Source organism: Myotis yumanensis, unplaced genomic scaffold (assembly GCF_028538775.1).
Source record: "Myotis yumanensis isolate MYYU_CA2020_CCGP unplaced genomic scaffold, mMyoYum1.0.hap1 SCAF_15, whole genome shotgun sequence".
NCBI lineage: Eukaryota > Metazoa > Chordata > Mammalia > Chiroptera > Vespertilionidae > Myotis > Myotis yumanensis.
Window position 1 is genome coordinate 16,161,126 of NW_027223766.1, and position 18,571 is coordinate 16,179,696.

Here is an 18,571-nt window from a genome sequence, read left to right on the forward strand (position 1 = left end):
GAGAATATTAAGTTTCTCCTTGGGTCTGCTGCCAAATTATCATAAGACTCAATGTTTGTAGGTTCTGTACTCACAGGCTAGCGCCTATTTTCATGGTTCATCTAAGGGATAAAGACAGAGAGACACTGAGCTACAGCCTCAAATATTGTGCTTTTCCATTTCCTACATGAAATGCTCCTTAGTTAGAAAAGTTGTTTGAATGTTTCATATTTCAAAACTTTCAACTCTTCATACTTTTATGTTCCATTCCAGCCTCTCTGAATTGTTATTGTTGCAGTTAACTGTTGGTTTCACCCAGTTTATACATCTTTGAATTATAAAACATAAGTAGGTAAAAATATAAAATAGCCTAAGTGAATGCTTGACCTGCATTCCGAAGAGCACTGTTGGAAGTGTTGTTTCCAAGTGAATTAAATTGTGTAGTTACCATTAAACAATGAAAGCTCGGCCTCAGGGCAGACTAATGGATGGTTTTGAAAACATCAACTGTGGCTTTTCTTTTACCTGTTTTTCCTCGTCTTCGGGGCAGTTCGTCTTCCAGGATAGGGTGGAATAGAAATTTCTTGTGATATTATTACAGTATAATTTTTAAGACCTAGGACTTTCCGTGGTGATGCTTTTTTAGATAACGGGACATCTAGAGGGTTTCCAGCGTGCGGGTGTATGTTCGCGCCTCGGTTTGGTAGAGGCTGTGTGCTGATGTTTGTGTTGTGTCAGCGTGAGAAGTAGTTGGGAAATCTTCCTTCAGAAGGACTCAGGGCTGGAGCAGTAAAAGGGTTTTTATTTACGGACCTAATTAAGGCCTTGTTTGCAAAGCAGTGATTCTTTCCATCTTTGTTTTTCCTGGTTGTCTCAAGTCCCTGGGAGCCCACGATTGGTCAGTTCATATAGTACTGGTTTGAGTGTTTATTTTTGGTTGTCTAGGGGGTGAGGAGTGGAGATGGACCAGAAAGAGGTGTGAGCCAGCGGAATTAAGAGCTCTAATTCTGAGTTTGCCTGTATTGAAAATTTTGATTTATACGTAAGAAGAAGCTTAATTTTGTCTTAAGGCAGATGAATTTGCCTGTGAGTGACATAAGACCAGATGCCATTGGAATCTTCCCTACAAATAGGGCTTCAGGAATTCTGTAATTCAGATAGTCGTTTTGAATGATGTATCAGATTTCCAAGATGATAAGAGATATGATCTTGAGTGAGGTGGCTAGATTTTCTGCATTTTAAGATGTATTTAATTGTATATTGCATATTTTAGGTCACAGGTTAATTCAGTTATACAAATTGGCATTACCAGAAGTTATTTTAAAGTTGTTTTATCACTTCTGCAAAGCTTAGAACACTAATAAATTATCTGACATGGTTTTTCTCACTGTAATATTAATTTAGTAAAATACAGTTTTGTCCAACTGGAGTATTTCAAAGAAATTTATGTACGAGAAATATGTAAACTGGTATGAGTGTGCATAAAATTATGGTCTGAGGCTGCATTTGAAGGCTATATTTATCTTTTTGTGGTCCAATAGTCTGTCATTAATAGAAACATGGTAATCTAATTTTATTGTTGTTTACATTCTGCACATGATTGTGTTTCTAGAAGATTAAGGGTTATTGTGAGTAAAGGAGTTTTCTAAGTGACATTTTTAGAATTTGCAGCCATAGAATTAGCCTCTTATAAATTATTATTTAGCAAAATCCAGGAAAGGATGAACAGAATAATTTGTTATGATTTTATGTTTGCCTATATAGTGTATGAGAATAATTATCACGTGCTATTGCTAATAGTAATAATGGCTACTTTTATGAATAACTTACTGGCAGTCCATTATGCTGACCATTCCCCATGATTTATTCCATTAATCTTCAGAAAATTCCCTTTAGATTGCCAACATCATAGTTAGGAGATGGGGTTTGAATCCCAGCTCCATTTACTGCCTGTGTGAGCTCAAGCAAGCTAGTGTCTGTGTGGCTCAGTTTCCTTATCTGTAAAATGGGATCATAGTGGAGCTTCACCAGGCTTGCTGTGAGGATAAGTAAACTTGTAGCACACCTGGAACTTACTATGTGCTCTGTATCTATTAGCTTCTAGGCCGTATGTAAATAATAGTCACCTCTGTAGTTCTTATTACTACTTTGTACAAGAAACAGTCCTAGAAAGTGAAATGCCATTTGAAAGACACATGGTTATAAGAGGTACCACTGGTGTCTGACCTGATATTTGAATCAAGTTCCGAGTCCAGAGCCTGGGTTTTCAAATCCCCATGTTATTCTGCAGGGAGCACGAGGTTCCCCTCAGTTGCCAATGCCTTTCCTAATGCCTTCACACCAAACACCGGTGCCCTCACTGCCATGACGGTGTCTTCAGGACAGGAGAACACCAATCCCTAGCAAATAGCGGAGCTGCAAAAGGACCAATGACAGAGGCTCTGATGACAAAAGGACTTTAGTATAAGGTCAACTCCCAGGTCATTGCACGCTGGCCTCTAAGTTCTTGCGTGTGTGAGATTTCTTCCTGGGGTCACGTGTGCACAGCATAATGCATCCATGGGGTAACTTTTAGGGGATTGTCTCTTAGTAATTTTCAAAGCTTTAGACTTAATTATAATTCCACCAGCCATCCGTCTATGTTAAGCCTTTCTGGGATTAAATGGAGATGGGAAGTCATCTCTGCTTTTCATTACAAGTCATTTTTATTTGCACATTTGGATGGGAGCAGTATTACTGTGAACGTTAAAAAGCAGTTACAGTTTGACTACAGCTGAGGGAAATATTTTCTACTTTAGAAAATATTTTTAAGTAGGCGATAAATTTGGTCACATGTATCTTGACTTTGAGAACCAAATGATATGAAACAAGCACAAGTCAAAAAAGAAGTATAAGTGGCATTTGTTTGGGGCTCCATAGGAACAGCAGTTGTCAAAGCTGAGTGTTGGGAACATGTCTGGTCTGTTCCAGGAAGAGAGAGTGAGGGATATGAGGGATATGAGGGATAAAGCCAGAGGAATCAAGGGGTGGCTTGTAGGTTGGCATATATACTCTAGTTTATTATGTAGAGCTAACTGTGTCTTCTATACTCGGAATTGGAACTGCAGTGCTGATTGCCTGAAACTAAGCTCAGTTTCTAGAGCGCCAGGCTTCTCAATAAACGAGTGACTCAATGGAGACAGTTCTCACCTGCTCCCAATACCTGATAGTTCAGAGAATCACAGTTCTGTGGCCTGTCTCCCTGGGCAGGCCAGAACTTTGGTACAAGCAGCAATTCATTTCCTAGCACATCCTATCTTCTGGGAAAAACTTCTGGCTCCCTCCAGAGAGAGGTGTGAACCTTGAGTGCTGGTATTTAGGCTAATTCTTACCCCTTCCATCATGGATTTCTTGCTTAAATAATTCCTAATTTCTCGTGATGGTCAAGGATGCCTTGGGGGGAGCAAAGTGGGGTGTGTGTATGTGTGTGTGCGTGTTTTCTTTATTTACTTGGAGTAACGTCTAAGAATAATTCACTCTCTTTTTTGCTTCAGACATACAATCTAATAGAAATAACAGGTACATAATGACAACTTTTTCATTTTTACTGTAGGTAGGAAAAAAGGTTTTTGTTACATAGCTGTCCTCAGTGACTGCTAGCCATTGCCTTCTCAAAATGTAAGTTTTGAGAAGCTAATGAAAGATTGACATTAAGTTTTAGGATCCCAAATTATATATAAGTAAAAGCTTATTATGATTATGTTCCTGGTAATTTGCTGGATTTACAGAATTTTCGTTTTATTCCATTCCTCCAATATCCTATCACACCAACAAAAGATAGATGAACTCTACCAAACACATTCCAAGGAGGTATGTTTTATTATTCCCATCATACAAATTGGAAACATTTTTTTTAACCTAAAATGGATCAAAATCCAAAATGCTTATCTATTTTTTCATTGTCCCTATTACTGATAAGAGGAATTTTGCATGGAAAGAATAATTTTTAGCAAGGGAAAGAATATGAACCAAATTGACTGAATTCTTACTATTTATTGAGTGCAATATTCATGTGCTCTACATACCTTATTTTATCCTCAAAGGAAGTTAGGGTAACTTTTGTGCACCTCATTTTAAAGCATTTAGATGACTAGTCTCTGTTTACACACTTATTATCTGAGCTGAGATGAGATTCAAAGGCACATGAGGCTGGTTTCAAAGCCCACACTCTACACTATAAAACTTGGCCTCCTCAGTAGCCAAAAAGCTTGGCTTTTACTGAAATACTTTATCTGTCTTAAAACATTCCTTTCCCTTATCTAAGAGTGTGGCCCAGTGAAGGAAACATCTGTTTACATGTGTGTTTACATGTATGTGTGTATAGTCTCTAGGTCCTTAAAGGCAGAGACAAACCTCTTCACTGTTGTGTCCACACCATCTAGCAGAAGGCTTGGCAGTGATTAAGCAGCCAACAGATATTTGTTGAATGGATGCCCCTTATTACCAAGCATATAATACAGTTGAATAATTACAAGAGCAGAGATTCATCAATTTTACTTACAAAGCATTACCAGATTTAATAAGCATCTGAAGTCCATTTCCAAATATTTGAACATGATCAGTTCACAGACCAATTCGTATAGTAGCCATAGGCTGCCCATGCAGAGAGCATCAGCCATCAGCATTGTTACTGATTTGAACTGGGATTTGTAGTAACTGACCCACATTTGTCCTGCACTAATAACTGTCAAAGTTAATAGTATTTAGTAATGATGAAGCAACTGCCACATAGTCCAAGAAACAACGGAATGACATAAAGATCAAGCAGTTAGTACACTTAGGTTTAGTATCCATACGCGATGGTAAGCAATGATGATTGGCCCTAAATAATAAATTATATATTATTTTTATATATTAAATATATATAAGAATATGTATCACACTATACTAGTATATCCATTATTGCGTTGTGAATTCATTCAAGAGATATTCATTGAGTGATTGTGTCTAGAAATGTACCAAACACCCTCCTGGCGAGGGGAAGTTCACAGTCTCCCGTCACTTGCAGGCCTGTGGTTGATGACTGTAATTGGGGCTACGCTCTGCAGAGGAGGAGGGGCACCTAAACAGGACTGAGGTGGCTGAGGGTGGAGGTTGGTTTATACACACTGATCACACTTGGAGTCTTGAAGGAGAGGGAGGAGAACAATGGGTGCCAAGCCTGGAAGGAAGAGAGAGCAAGAATTATTCCGTTGTAGCAAAGACATCCCTAATCCCAGGGACACTGCGCACATGTGTGTGAGATGAGGGACATGTGCAAAGTGCACAGCGGTGGTGCTAGGAGCCACCCTAACAGATGATAAAGGATCTTTGGTACGCAGTTCAGGAGTTGGGATTCAGTCCTGCAGGAGCTGGGCGACCTGCAGGCTTGTAAGGAGGACATTGATGTGCGTGTGTCTGTGTTGCAGTGATATACTTGGGTGCTATTTTGAAACTGTATTTAAGGGGTGGTGGGTGGTGAGGAGATTCCAGGTGAGAAGTAATGATGGTATTTTAATCTGAAATATATCACCATTTCTTCCAGCTTAAACTTATACCTGATAATTGCCTTCAGAAAAGTAGGGAATGAATAATATTTATAATTTAGGAAAGTAGAATAATGAGAAGATGGATTTTTTTTTTACTCAGACTAATCTGGGCTAGAAAGTCTCAATCCAGCTGTTTACTGTCCATGTAACTGACATGTGGATTTCATGAGGACACAGAGCAGGGCGTTTCATTTACGGGTTAGTCAGTGTGATGCTGTGTAATTATATGTGTGCTCTGTGCCTCTGCTTCCTGGTCTGTGAAAGGAAGGAAATAATAGTCCCCACCTGCAGGGTGGTGAGGATGGGTACATGAGTTGGAAAAGCACTTAGAACAGTTTGTGACTTGTAGCAAGTTCTTAAAATTCATTGGTTATTATATCATCTTCATCTCTGATCTCTGAACCTCTGCTTTCTCCCTTGTAAAATTGGCATTGCACTTTAATCACAGGGCATTACAACAATCTATCTAAAACACCTAGCACAGGCATTATCATCTACTGCATGCTCAAAACATAGCAGCTATTCAGTAATAATAAATGTTATACTTTATAAGAACATATCCACCAGGACTGGCTATTGTAGTGTCTCCATGGGAGGAGAGGATATTTTCTCCTTTGAGATCCTTTCCATCACCGAAGGGCCTTTGCAGGTACTGAGGACTCCGGTGCTCAGTAAGGACTTACTTAGTCAGCACCCAGTGCAGGTAGGGTTTATGTCTGGGTGCTCCTGCGAGTTGGTAAAGAATGGAAAGAGATGGGAAAAGGGTATGACGTGAGATGTACATTTGGTAGGCTGATTGCATTTTAGGCAAGCAAACCATGTTTTCAGATTGATGTGATTGAGGTTCTGAGTTCACATCAGCTCATCTGCTTCCAATCTTGGTCCGCTAGTTTATTTTACCATCTGCTAATTTGCAACCTCCACTGATACACTTGGGATATTCTGGGACTTTCCTTTTGCTGTGCCTTTCACTGATTATTCAGATCTCCAACCGAGGAATGATGAAGGATGATAAAACCCTCATCAGAAAACGTTTGACTTTCCAGTGGTTTCATAAAAGGTATGGCAATCAGAGAAATTTGAAAGTAGCCGTGTGACCTTCAGCTAGTTTTTAAAAATCTTTAAGGTGCAGTTTCCTCATCTTCAAAAATGTGACAGTTACCATAGATATATCATAAAATCACCACGAGGAGCAAACCAATTATCACGTAGAAAGTGCTTACACAATGCCTGGCATATAGTAGGTGCTCAAAAACACATAAACTACTTTAAAAATTCTTTTTAAAAAATATTTTTAATTGATTTTGTACAGAGAGGAAGGGAGAGGGATAGAGAGTTAGAAACATCGATGAGAGAGAAACATCGATCAGCTGCCTCCTGCACACTCCCTACTGGGGATGTGCCCGCAACCAAGGTACATGCCCTTGACCGGAATCGAACCTGGGACTCTTGAGTCCATAGGCCGATGCTCTATCCACTGAGCCAAACCGGTTAGGGCTACTTTAAAAATTCTTGCTCTTCCATGATAAAATTCTACTTCACTATTGCCTAGGCCAGAAATTGAGAATGTCCTATTGCTACCTTAGTTCTTAAAATTGGAGCAATCTTTTCATACTGTTGTGGTTTGCTCCCATTATTACAATAACCTAAAAATAGATTGCATTTTGGAATTTAAATGTGGGCATCTGTTAAAAGTCACTCAATGGCACATTTAAGATTTATGTATTTAATTATATATACATTTTACATAAAGGAAAAAAGAACCATAAACAAATATGAACTCTAGTTAATGATATGAAAGCTGAAGTGTTTAGGGGAAGTACATTATGTCTGTAACTCTTTTTGAAATGCATGAAAAATATGATGGTTTTATGAGGAATAGATATGGAAAAGTAAATGGCAGGTTTATAGATGTTCACCACGTAATTATTTTAACTTTTCTGTATTTAGGAAATTTTTTATAATAAAATACTGGTGAAAAATTGACCCCAAAATACTTAATGTGTTCTAGAAAGGAAGCATTTATTTAGCTTTTACTCTATGCAAAGAATCTACCAGGTTCTAGTAGATATGCAGAGAAGTATGTGACTCTGTTGCTACATTGAGGAGCTCACAATCTGGTTGGAGGAGAGAAAACTTTTTGAAAATTTGGCAAAAACTGAAAGGTCACAGTATGTCAATAAAATTATGAGATGAGGATTTTCAACCTGTAGCTTAGAGATCCCAGGAGGTGCAGAGCAAGTACCGAAGACCAGCAGATTAGATTCTTTTGTGCAAAACCTTTTTCGGCTGAGGGAATTAATAGGCCACATATCAATTAAACTTTTCTCACATATGGATGTTCTGTTATGTTTTTGAAAGTACGGATTTTCTTGTCTGGAAATTTGCAGTAGGCTTTTTGTCATTATGCAACTTTCTCAATCAGCAGATTGAGAAAAATAGGCTCTCATTTGGTCCTGAAATATTTTGGTGTTAGAAGAGGGCTCCATTCTCGAGAAGGTTAGCAGCCACTGATCCAAACAAAAGTGCTCTCAGAGTTCAGAAAAAAGAGCTCTTCAGCTCCATGAGGTCTGGCCAGGCTTCAAGAAGGAGATGGAATCTGAGCTGAGTGTTGGGAAATGGGTAGAATTTGAATAGGTTGAGACGAGATGGAATGCATTCTAAATGAAGGAGCAGTGGGAACAAAGGTAGGATAGTTCTGGAGGCTATGAGGAGACCAGTTATGGCTGAAGAAGGAATTGATAGAGATAAGTTTTGGAAGGATCAGCTGGAGCCAAACTGGGGAGGACCCTGAATAGGAGGCTAAGGAATTTGGACTTAATCCTAGAGCCAGTGGAGAAGCCACTGAATATTTTGAGCAAGGGATTGATATGGTGAAAGTGCTTTAGGTATTAATCTGGCAGCAATTTCAAGGGTAGATCGGACTGGGGGAGAGATGAGTAGCAGCCTGGAGCCTCATGTAACCTACCCAGATTGTACGTGTTAGGAGCCTGAGCTAGTGCGGCAAGAATGGTAAGTGGACTTGCAAGAGATATTTCAAAGGAACAGTCATCATTTACCACAAATCATTTCTTTTGCAAAAGAAAAAAGTCAACTAGTCTAGACCTCTACAACTGGTCAGTGCACAGTGCTACTCCAACATACTGTACTTCCTGTGAATAACAAGTTTTGAAACTGACTAACATTTCTTGTTGACCATGTATACCATTCAGTTCAAGTTTAGTCTGTGTGTTGATTTGGTTTTCATAAGGTTGTACCAGATGTACTATTTTGAAGAGCTAATATTTTCCTACCCTCTTTTAAGAGAAAGAGGAAGACTTGAACTTTATAATTTGGGAGAGATAACAATAACATACCAGACTATATATGGAGCCAATCTAAATATGCATGGATGCCTCATTTCCCAAATGGGAACTGACCAAAGAAAAAAACATTGTTTATGGAGATATAAACTTTTACACCCATATGACTATTTTGTCACTCCAATTAGTACTTCATAATCCCTTCACCTTTTTCACCCAGCTCCTCATCCTCCCTCCCTTCTGGCAACCATCAGTATGTTCTCTCTATCTATGAGTCTGTTTCTGTTTTCTTTTTGTTTGCTTATTTTGTTCTTTAGATTCCACATATAAGTGAGAACATATGTTATTTGTCTTTCTCTGTCTGACTTATTTCACTTAGCATATTCTCTATATCCATCTATGTTGTCAGAAATGGTAAGATTTTATTCTTTTTTATGGCCAAGTAGTATTCAAATGTACCATAGCTTTTTTTTATCCACTTGTCTATTGAGGGGCACTAGGTTTGCTTCCATACCTAAGCTATTGTAAATAATGCTGCAGTGAATATAGGGGTGCATACAGTATATTCTTTCAAGTTACTGTTTTGAGTTTCTCAGGATATATACCCAGAAGTAGAATCACTGGGTCAGAAGGCAGTTCCATTTTTAATTTTTCGAGGAACCACCATACTCTTTTCCATAGTGACCGCACCAATCTGCGTTCCCACCAACAGTGCATGAGTGTTCCATTTTCTCCTCAACCTTGCCAGCACTTGTTGTTTGTTGATTTATTGATGATAACCATTCTGACAGGTGGGAGATGCTATCTTATTGTGTTTTTAATTTGCATTTCTCTGATTATTAGTGACATTGAGCATCTACAATTTTTGATTGCCCTACACAACGTACCCAGGGTATGAAGGCAGTTGTAAACTGTTTTTTAAAGTCAGCGGTACATTTCACCTTCATTGTTTTCCCCAATGAGTTTCAACTATGTGTTAAACCTTGTCTATGTTCTATAGGCATATAAAAAGGTGATGTTCCTCCCATGAAGAAATTTATAATATATGAAGATGGATAAGATTATGAATTGTAAAACAAGGTAGAACAGGATATATGTCCTAAAGGAGATATATACTCAGATTTAGCAGCTCAAGGAAAGGGAAGTTAACCCCTGAGTAGTAGACCAGGCAGAACTTAACTAAGCAGGTGGGACTTTGGTTGAACCTTGAAGGACCTGTAGAATTTAGTCAGTCAGATGGAAATTTTATAGAACATTTCATGCCAGAGAGAAAGGTACCAGCAATCCTGTGGATTTAGAGAAGTGTTAAGCATCTTGGTAGGCCAATTCGCTTTATATGTTGACTCTGTATACCGACATGTGGTTCTGTAAAATAGGGATATAAAGCAAAAAAAAAAAAAAAAATTGGTGTTAGAAGGCCTTAAAAACATGATGAAGGTATGGTTACAGTTCAGGAGCAAATAGAGGGCCTATTGACAACCTCCGAGCCATGAGTAACTCACTCAAGTCTCGGCTGTGGAAGAGAAGGGTCTCTGCTTAAAGCAGAGAGAGCGATGGCTGAAAGGTAAATTTGCCAGCTTTATTTTTTTTTTTTTTTTTTTTTTTTTTTTTTTTTCCTCTTAAAGTATTACAAAGGGTATTACATAAGTATCCTTTCCCCCCCCCCCCCGCCCTTGACAAACCACTACCCTCCCTTACCCCCCAGTGTCTTATGTCCATTAGTTATGCTTATATGCATGCATACAAGTCCTTCGGTTGATCTCTTACTCCCCTCCCTCCTGCCCCCCAACTCTCTCTGGCCTTCCCACTGCAGTTTGACAATCAGTTTGAGGCAGCTCTGCCTCTGTATCTATTATTGTTCAAAAGTTTGTAATGGTCTTTATTATCCATGAATGAGTGAGATCATGTGGTATTTTTCCTTCATTGACTGGCTTGTTTCACTTAGCATAATGCTCTCCAGTTCCATCCATGATGTTGCAAATGGTAGGAGTTCCTTCTTTTTAACAGCAGCATAGTATTCCATCGTGTAGATGTACCACAGCTTTCTAATCCATTCATCTACTGATGGGCACTTAGGCTGTTTCCAAAAGAGAAGAGGTATAAGGTAATTAAGATAGTGGCTGTGAACTTAGAAGATCATTGTGAAAGATTAGGGTGGTAGAAACTATAGACTTGGCAATAGGGTATGAAGAAAGAGGAGCCATATCAGGCCAGGGTGGCTCCATTGGTTGAGTGCCATCCTGTGCACTGAAAGGTTGCTGGTTTGATTCCAAGTCAGGGCACATACCCAGGTTGTGGGTTCAATCCCTAGTCGGGGCACGTAAGAGGCAACAATCAATGTTTCTCTTGCACACTGACGTTTCTCTCTCCCCTCCCTCCCTCCTCCCCGCTCTGCCTCCCTTCTTCCCTCACCCTTCCTCTCTGTAAGCATGTCCTCAGGTGAGGATTAAAAAAAGAAAGGGAAAAAAATGAGGAGCCAAGATAACTCGGGAGTGAAAAGAAAACTTTCAATCTAGGTGACATGGCCATTTCAGAGGGAGACGATGACGGTTTATGTTGGGGCAGGCTGAGTTTGATCCTGGTCCAGGCAAGGGCATCGCATCACTGGGATGTGGGGATTGGTCCTCATGAACAAGGTGAGCATGTGGATGGAGATTTGGGAGTCAGCTACATGAAGGTGATTTTTTAAAAATTTGTAGCCAGGAAAGAAATGATTGTGAGAGAAAATTCAAACAGATAAGAGGGAGGTGGAATTATAGAAGCATAGAGAAAGGAAGAAAATGCAGAGAAATAGACATATATAAGGAAAAAGAGAAATATTGCTGTATTATATTGATCAACAGTGATAAAAGTGTCAGAGAAAGGCCCATTACAGGAGAATTAAGGAAAATCAGGATTGAGAAAAATTTGAATTGGGGAATTGGAAAAGTCCTTTGAGTAAACTAGTAGCTACAAAGGGATGAGGCAAAGGGTTAAAGAGTAAGTAGATAAGAATTTGAAACATATTTTCAGGAAACTTGATGATGAAAGAAGGGAGAGAAGTATCATGGTGGAGAGAAGATTTTTAAAAGTTAGAGGAGACCTGTCTGTTTCTGTAGGTAGAAGGGAAGTAGCCTCTAGATATGGGATGATCAACGATGTTGAGAGACCAAATAACAAAAGAGTATTGTTGCAAAGAGGTGTGGAAATGGCAGCAAGAATAAAGGTGTAAAGGTTAACCCTACTAAAGGAAAAGTAACCTCCACCGAGATTAACCCAGTGGGAAAAGGAGAATTGTTGCAGGAGGATAATTGAAAATTTAATGAAGCTCCAACCTTCTTTATAAAATAATTGGTGCCCTGGCCGGTTGCTCAGTGGTTAGCATGTCAGCCCATGGACCGAAGGGTCTGGGGTTTGATTCCCAGTCAAGGGCACATACCTTGGTTATGGGTTTGAGCCACAGCCCCTGTCAGGGCAAGTACCAGGGGCAACTAGTCGATGTGTCTCTTTCATATCAATGTCTTACTCTTTCTCTCTCAACACACACACATACCCCTTTTCCCTCCCTTCCACTGTCTGAAAATCAATGGGGAAAAAAATCCTTTGGTGAGGATTAAAAAAAAAAGTTGGTGATGGCATAAAGCTTTGGTTCAGGGACTTAGGGAAAGTAGAAACTGTTCAGTGGAAACTGTTAGAGGCACAAGAAATGGAGAAGGAGGATTGTCAAGCAACAGGATGACTCAGAAGAATACAGAAGCATGGATTTTAATCCAGTTGTCAGTGGGCAAATTTGGCCTCTTCTCCCAGGCTCAGCCACCCGGAACAGCAGCAGAAGAGTGAGCAGCGAGAGGCTGCCAGTCCTGGGATGAGAGCTTGGCAACCAGTTGCTCGGAAAAGTGAGTCAACACAGGACCCGAGGGTGGAGCGTTGGGTTCCAGGCTATGCTAGTGCAGCTGGTGGAGGGATAGATCAGGGTTTGGAAAGACAGGATGTTCTGATGAGAAGTCTGACTGAAGTGAGCAAATGAAAAAGGTAAAAGGCGATATTTCTTGGCAGGGATGCAGTTCTAGACAGTGGTGTTACTGAACCTTTACATAACCAGAGTGGAACGGAGGTACATTTCATTGAGACTGGAGAGATGAAGGGACCATAAGGAATAGTAGAGGGATGGTGATGTGGGTTTTTGAAGCCCTTATGCAGTACAGTGGGCAGAAATATAGAGAGGAAGCCTAAGCATGTGCCCAAAAAGACCAACTGTACTGTTAGAGTTTGAAGAAAATTAAGAAAGGAGCTTAATACTGCTTGGGGAGGACCTACTGCTCACCCTGGTGTGATCCTGGGTGAATTCGTAACAACGAGTCTGGCTCCGATTCGGCAGGCAGAGCTGCCCTTTGGGGGTGAACTGGTTTAACGGTCCTTCTAATCCATGGTGAGAAATAACCAATCACATGACTGATACTTGATCCTCTGACCAGCCTACCATCTTCCTGAAGATTATGCATATGACCACACAAAGTATAACCAGAATTTGCTTCTTGAGCAGAGGCCTAGTGAGATGGGTTAGTTGATGATCTTTGCAGCTATTGTCACCTGCTCCAATGGTCTGATCTCATTTAAGTTTATGATGAAGGAAGACAGTTATGTTTTTGTTATTGTTGTTGTTAATTCTCACCCAGGGATATTTTTTCCATTAATTTTTAGAAAGAGTGGAAAGGAGGGGGAGAGACAGAGGAAAACATCAATGTGAGAGAGAGACATCCATTGGTTGCCTCCTGCACACGCCCTGACTGGAGCCAGGGATTGAGCCTGCAAGCGAGGTACGTGCCCTTGACCGGAATCAAACCTGAGATCCTGCAGTCTTTGGGCCAATGCTCTAACCACTGAGCGAAGTGGCTAGGACAGGTGTCTTTTTTTCATGGACCAGTTACAGTATACTTACCGTAAGCAGTGCTGAAGAGAGATGCCTGCATTTTCTCCTGGAATACTTACAATTCCCTGCTAGCCTGTTTATTCAGAAAGAATATGTACTGATTGTAATGCAAAGGTGTAAGTTTTCTCAATCGTGATTTAGTCCTGCCTTCTTAAGTGACATCCAGGTTACCTGGATTTGAATTTGGCTCTCCTGAGGCCATGGCCTCATGGTTGATGTTAGACAAGTCACTTACCTTAGATTCTTCTAATTTGCTTTTTAAACGTAAGCTTACCTTTAATGTGAATATTTTAATAGATTTTACCTCATAAGAAACACTTTGATTTCTCTAATTAAAGACACTATCATGATAGAGTGACTATGAAAGCAGGGCCTCTGGATCACGTTCATTGCTAAATATTTTATAAGCATTTAACATCTTTATGAGTGTATTTACCCACTTAGAGAGAAGGAAGCTCAGGCATGTAGAAGTTGAATAACTTTTCCAGGTTTACACTGTTAATAGCAAAGCTAGATTGAAAATCAGATGATAATTCCAAAGCGGATGCTTTAACGTTCTCATTTGGTATTTTTCCCCTGGGACTTACTCCCCCGGAGAAGGCATTCAGTGCAGCAGAAATAGAATACCTCTACTCCTAAAGACGGTGATAAACACAGATTCGGCTTCTGCTTCAGACCAGCTACTTTACATAAATTTTTATGGCTTATGCATGCCTGTAATGTCAGTATCATTAAAATTTTTTTATTCATGAGATAATTAAGGTTGAAGAGATCAAATAACTTTCATAAAGTCTTACAAGAAAGTAACTGGATTCTCTGAGTCCAAAACCAAAGCCCAAAGGCATTGGTAGATGGAAGTCTTGGCACCTCTGGGGAGTCCCGTTTTACAGTACAGCTCAGGCCTGGAGTGCATGGCCGAGCGAAGGAGGTGGGGGGATCAGGGATATTAAATGGACAAAGGAGAATTCTGAAACATCAGGTAGAAACTTGGGATGGTAGAAAAAATAGACTCTTGAGTGGGGGTAACAGAGATGTTAAAAAATACCCTTTTCTAATAAACTAAAGGCATGTAATGGAGAGAAAAAAGTCCTATAGTTATTTAGAGGACAGATTGTGCGTGGATTTTTTCTCCTTTTCAGATAGGTGGCTTAGATGGGAAAATTGTTCACAGATGTGACAGTAGCTCAACTCTCTAAGACCAAAAAGATTCAGCATGTGGTGTTTTTAAATTCAAAGCCTTGGAGTGGTGCTCTGTCCACAGCATGTTGGTACCCGCGGTGGTGCAAGCTAGGGGGATGGGCACGTTTTGGTGGCCGGGATTACTCTTGTATTTTTAACTTTCTGGTGGGTGGGTGCTTGGCAGCAACAAAGGCAGAAGTGGTCTGGGTTCCTTTGGCTTTTACTCAGAAACTATTTACCATCACAATAAATCGCCAGTCTCCTTAGCATCAGGTCCCTGGTGATCAGGTGTCCTATTACAGCACCTGATAGCATCACCACTACCAGCGTAGTTACCTTATGTACATCCTCTTCTCTTCAACAGCGAGCCTTTTAACACTGGATTCATTAGGAAAGGGAGCCTTTATTCCATCGTGTATATAGAGGGGCATATTTGAACAATGGCAAAAGGCAATGGACTTGGGGCCTAGGAGAAAAAGGATCCTCTTCCTTTCCTTCCTATCCTTTTGGCCTGTTCTGAATGGATTTCAAGTATAACTGAACATGTCTCTTGGGAGTGAAAGCACATTTGATTAAGCCAGTTGTATGGAGCAGAGCCGGGGTAGGTTTTAGGTGACAGGAGCAGAAGTTTTGGTGTAGTCCGGCTTTCACAGAGTAATTTTATGGTCCAGTTGACAGAATCATAGACCGGAGTTTTGGCAAAGACTTAGAAGTCATCTGGGCTAACATCCCGCACCATGGACAATTTATTCTTCCCCATCTTCCCAGGCAGCTCAGCATCTACCTGAGATCTGCTAGTCAGGACGCTGGCTGGGAGCATGAATGTGCCAGCACAGCGAGGAGTGCCCTGCAGGCTCTGGGACGGGAGGAGTGTGCAATTAGAGACTTTAGATCTGTTTGGAGTAAACAGAATTGGTTATGATTATGCTTCATAAAGACAGCGGCATGGCATCTCAGTCATCTTGCTCTGTTATAGAGCAGCTCTAATTATTATTGGGAAGTGCTACTTTTTTGCCATTTCTTCAAGCCTTGGAATCAAAAATGTCCAAAATTAAATCCCATTTCTGCACCCTCCTGACTTTGGGCAAATTCCCAACCTTCTGGTTTTAAGTTTTTGCATGTGAAAAAAGAAGGCAATATCTAACAAGGGAGTCTGTGAGTTGTGCTCTGGGACATCCTTGTAGAATCTGACACATAGTAGGCATTTTACATGACTGTACCCTGTGGGCCTAATTCTCCTTTTTTTGCTAGGCATGTGGTAAGTGATTCCGAGCTAGAATTCCAATGGTCACCTGTCCAGGACAGAGTAAAACAGCTCTTGCTTTATATGCACATTGTGGGAGTTTATTACATATAACTCATTGTATGAGTTCTTTTGAGGAAGGTAACCCAGGATGTGGGCTACTGAGCAGGAAACGTAGGGACTCTGCACCAGCAGAGGCCGATCTGCTTTCCTGAATCTATGGCCACATGATGCTTGCAAAGAGCAAGATCATTAGGTTGCCTGGAGGCGTGAAGAAAGAAGGGAAATACAGGCTTATGTCGGAATCTATTAGCATCAACTAAGACTTCTAACCCCCAACAAGTGGTGGAAAAGTGAAAATTTCAGTTACACGATTGTTTGGTCTGCATTAAAACAAGCAGTTGGAGTGATTCCTATTAGTCTCACTGGTTTTATTTTTCAACTTTGTTTAGAAACAGTCTAAATAATTAAATTTTTTGAAAGTGACTTTCTGCTGCAACTATTTATAATGCCTATTTTTAAACTACTCAGTATGCATTAGCAAACATTTCAAAGGCCCCGAGGGTTACGGGGTCAGGTGAATGAGGCCTTTGCCTGATATTCATAAGAGATTGACAATGTTGGGAGAAGGAAAAGCTACATTTTCTCCATCATCCTTTCCCAGAATGTGTTTACTTTGTGACAAAAGCCTCCCCTGATATTCTTGTTAGGACTTTCATTTTGGGAAGCACATTATTCATTTTTAGGTAGTCCCTAAATAATTATTGTACTCTTTCTGAAAACCTGTTAATAGAGACGAATAACTTCCATAAAGTAGGCTAGGCAAATTCTGACATAGCATTTCACTAGGGAAGGTACTAATGCTATTTCCTCATTCTAAAATAACCTGAACATAGGGAAATGGCTATTATTCTGCAGTGGTCTGGCCATTTGTTTGATAGGGGTGCAGTAACACCATCACTGTCTCAGTAGAGTGATTGCTTAGAGAACCTGTGACATAAATCTAAAGGTTTTTATTTTACACCCAAGGAGCTTTACCAAAGGTCATCTATGTTTTCCACAAACTGACGGCCATTGGTATTATTTTGACATGGAAAGCATTTCTGCTTCATTTACATTTAGTGTGGTTTTTTTAAAATATTAAATGTACCTTAGATACTGACGAATCAGCTGTGAGTTATGGCTGGATGGTAATAATAATATTCCATTAAGTTGAGCGCTCTGTTTTCTAGCCCTGGCGGTTAACTGAGAGAGAGTGTGTGTGTGTGTACTTGTGCACACAGGAACCGGTCCTTGAGCACCTTGAAAACCTGCTGCCAATAGTTCCCACATCTTCAAGTCTCTTTAGCCTATCATTTTGACTCCATTTGGCCACATGGCTACAAACCCATTGTAATTTCACATTCACATTATGTCAATTTCGAGATAAGTTATTTATTAAAAAGCAGTTCACAAGGGGAGAAAAAAAAGGAGACATATATAATACTCTTTGTAATATTTTAAGCAATAAAACAATTAAAAAAATAAAAATAAAACAGTTCAGTAAATATGTAAGGGACAAATGAATTTAACTACTTTTAGTTTAAAGCATTTCTTTTAAAGGGTAACTTGTTGCAATAGATTGTTTTCTTAGGGAGAAAATAACATTCGAATGTTTGGGTTTTTTTAAAAAGAAGATTCTAGTAGGAATATTAGTCTGAATTATATTTAAATACAAAAAGACTGAATTTGAAAATAATTTTCTATGTAACTATTTTGAATGTTATATCTCTTCTGTAGTATCTTTACAGATAACTATTAATTAGATATATGACATATGTTATTTATTTTTGTAGTTAAAACAGAGCCAATGAGCAGCAGTGAAATAGTTTCAACAACAGCAGACGGGTCTTTAGACAATTTCTCAGGTTCAGGTAAGGAATAAGTATTAGATTCTTACGTTAATACAAGACATTATTTTTCCCAGTTTATTTATATATACAAGTATGTATATGCATGTGTGTATATGTATGGTAAGGTATATATCTGTATGTATATCATATAAATAATACAACTTTTCTCAGAGTGACATATTTGCAGTTCTGATATTTTTAAGTGTTTGCGGGAAATATTGGTATCCTACAAAGGAGATAAAATCAAAATGGATTTTTTCTTTCTTCTGTAAAATATCTTTATTATGTTCATGGCTCCTTCCCTTTTTGTCTTATTTTTATAATTTTTCCAATCATGCAGATTTCAGTAGGTGAAAGTCAGCTTCTGATACCCCCTGAGCAGACTTATGAGCCTTCCTTCTAAGCAATTACATGTCAATTATAGACCTAAGTTAGATTTGTAAAGCAGCTTGAAAACCTCGTTAGTTTTTATTTTTTTTAAATATATATATTTTTTATTT

The 18,571-nt window shown here is 39.4% G+C and overlaps 1 protein-coding gene across 6 annotated transcripts in view; it reads left to right on the forward strand.

The window, feature by feature from the left end:
- The window catches only part of EYA1 (EYA transcriptional coactivator and phosphatase 1), a 151,088-nt gene that overhangs the window by 10,026 nt on the left and 122,491 nt on the right, over positions 1-18,571 (forward strand). For 4 of the 6 annotated variants that reach the window (XM_070392137.1, XM_070392138.1, XM_070392139.1 and 1 more), the window contains exon 4: positions 18,015-18,092. The exons of the other annotated variants lie outside the window; for them this stretch is intronic. In XM_070392137.1, the coding sequence (XP_070248238.1) occupies positions 18,015-18,092 (78 nt within the window). The remainder of the gene's footprint in view (positions 1-18,014; positions 18,093-18,571) is intronic. 6 annotated transcript variants of the gene reach the window in all.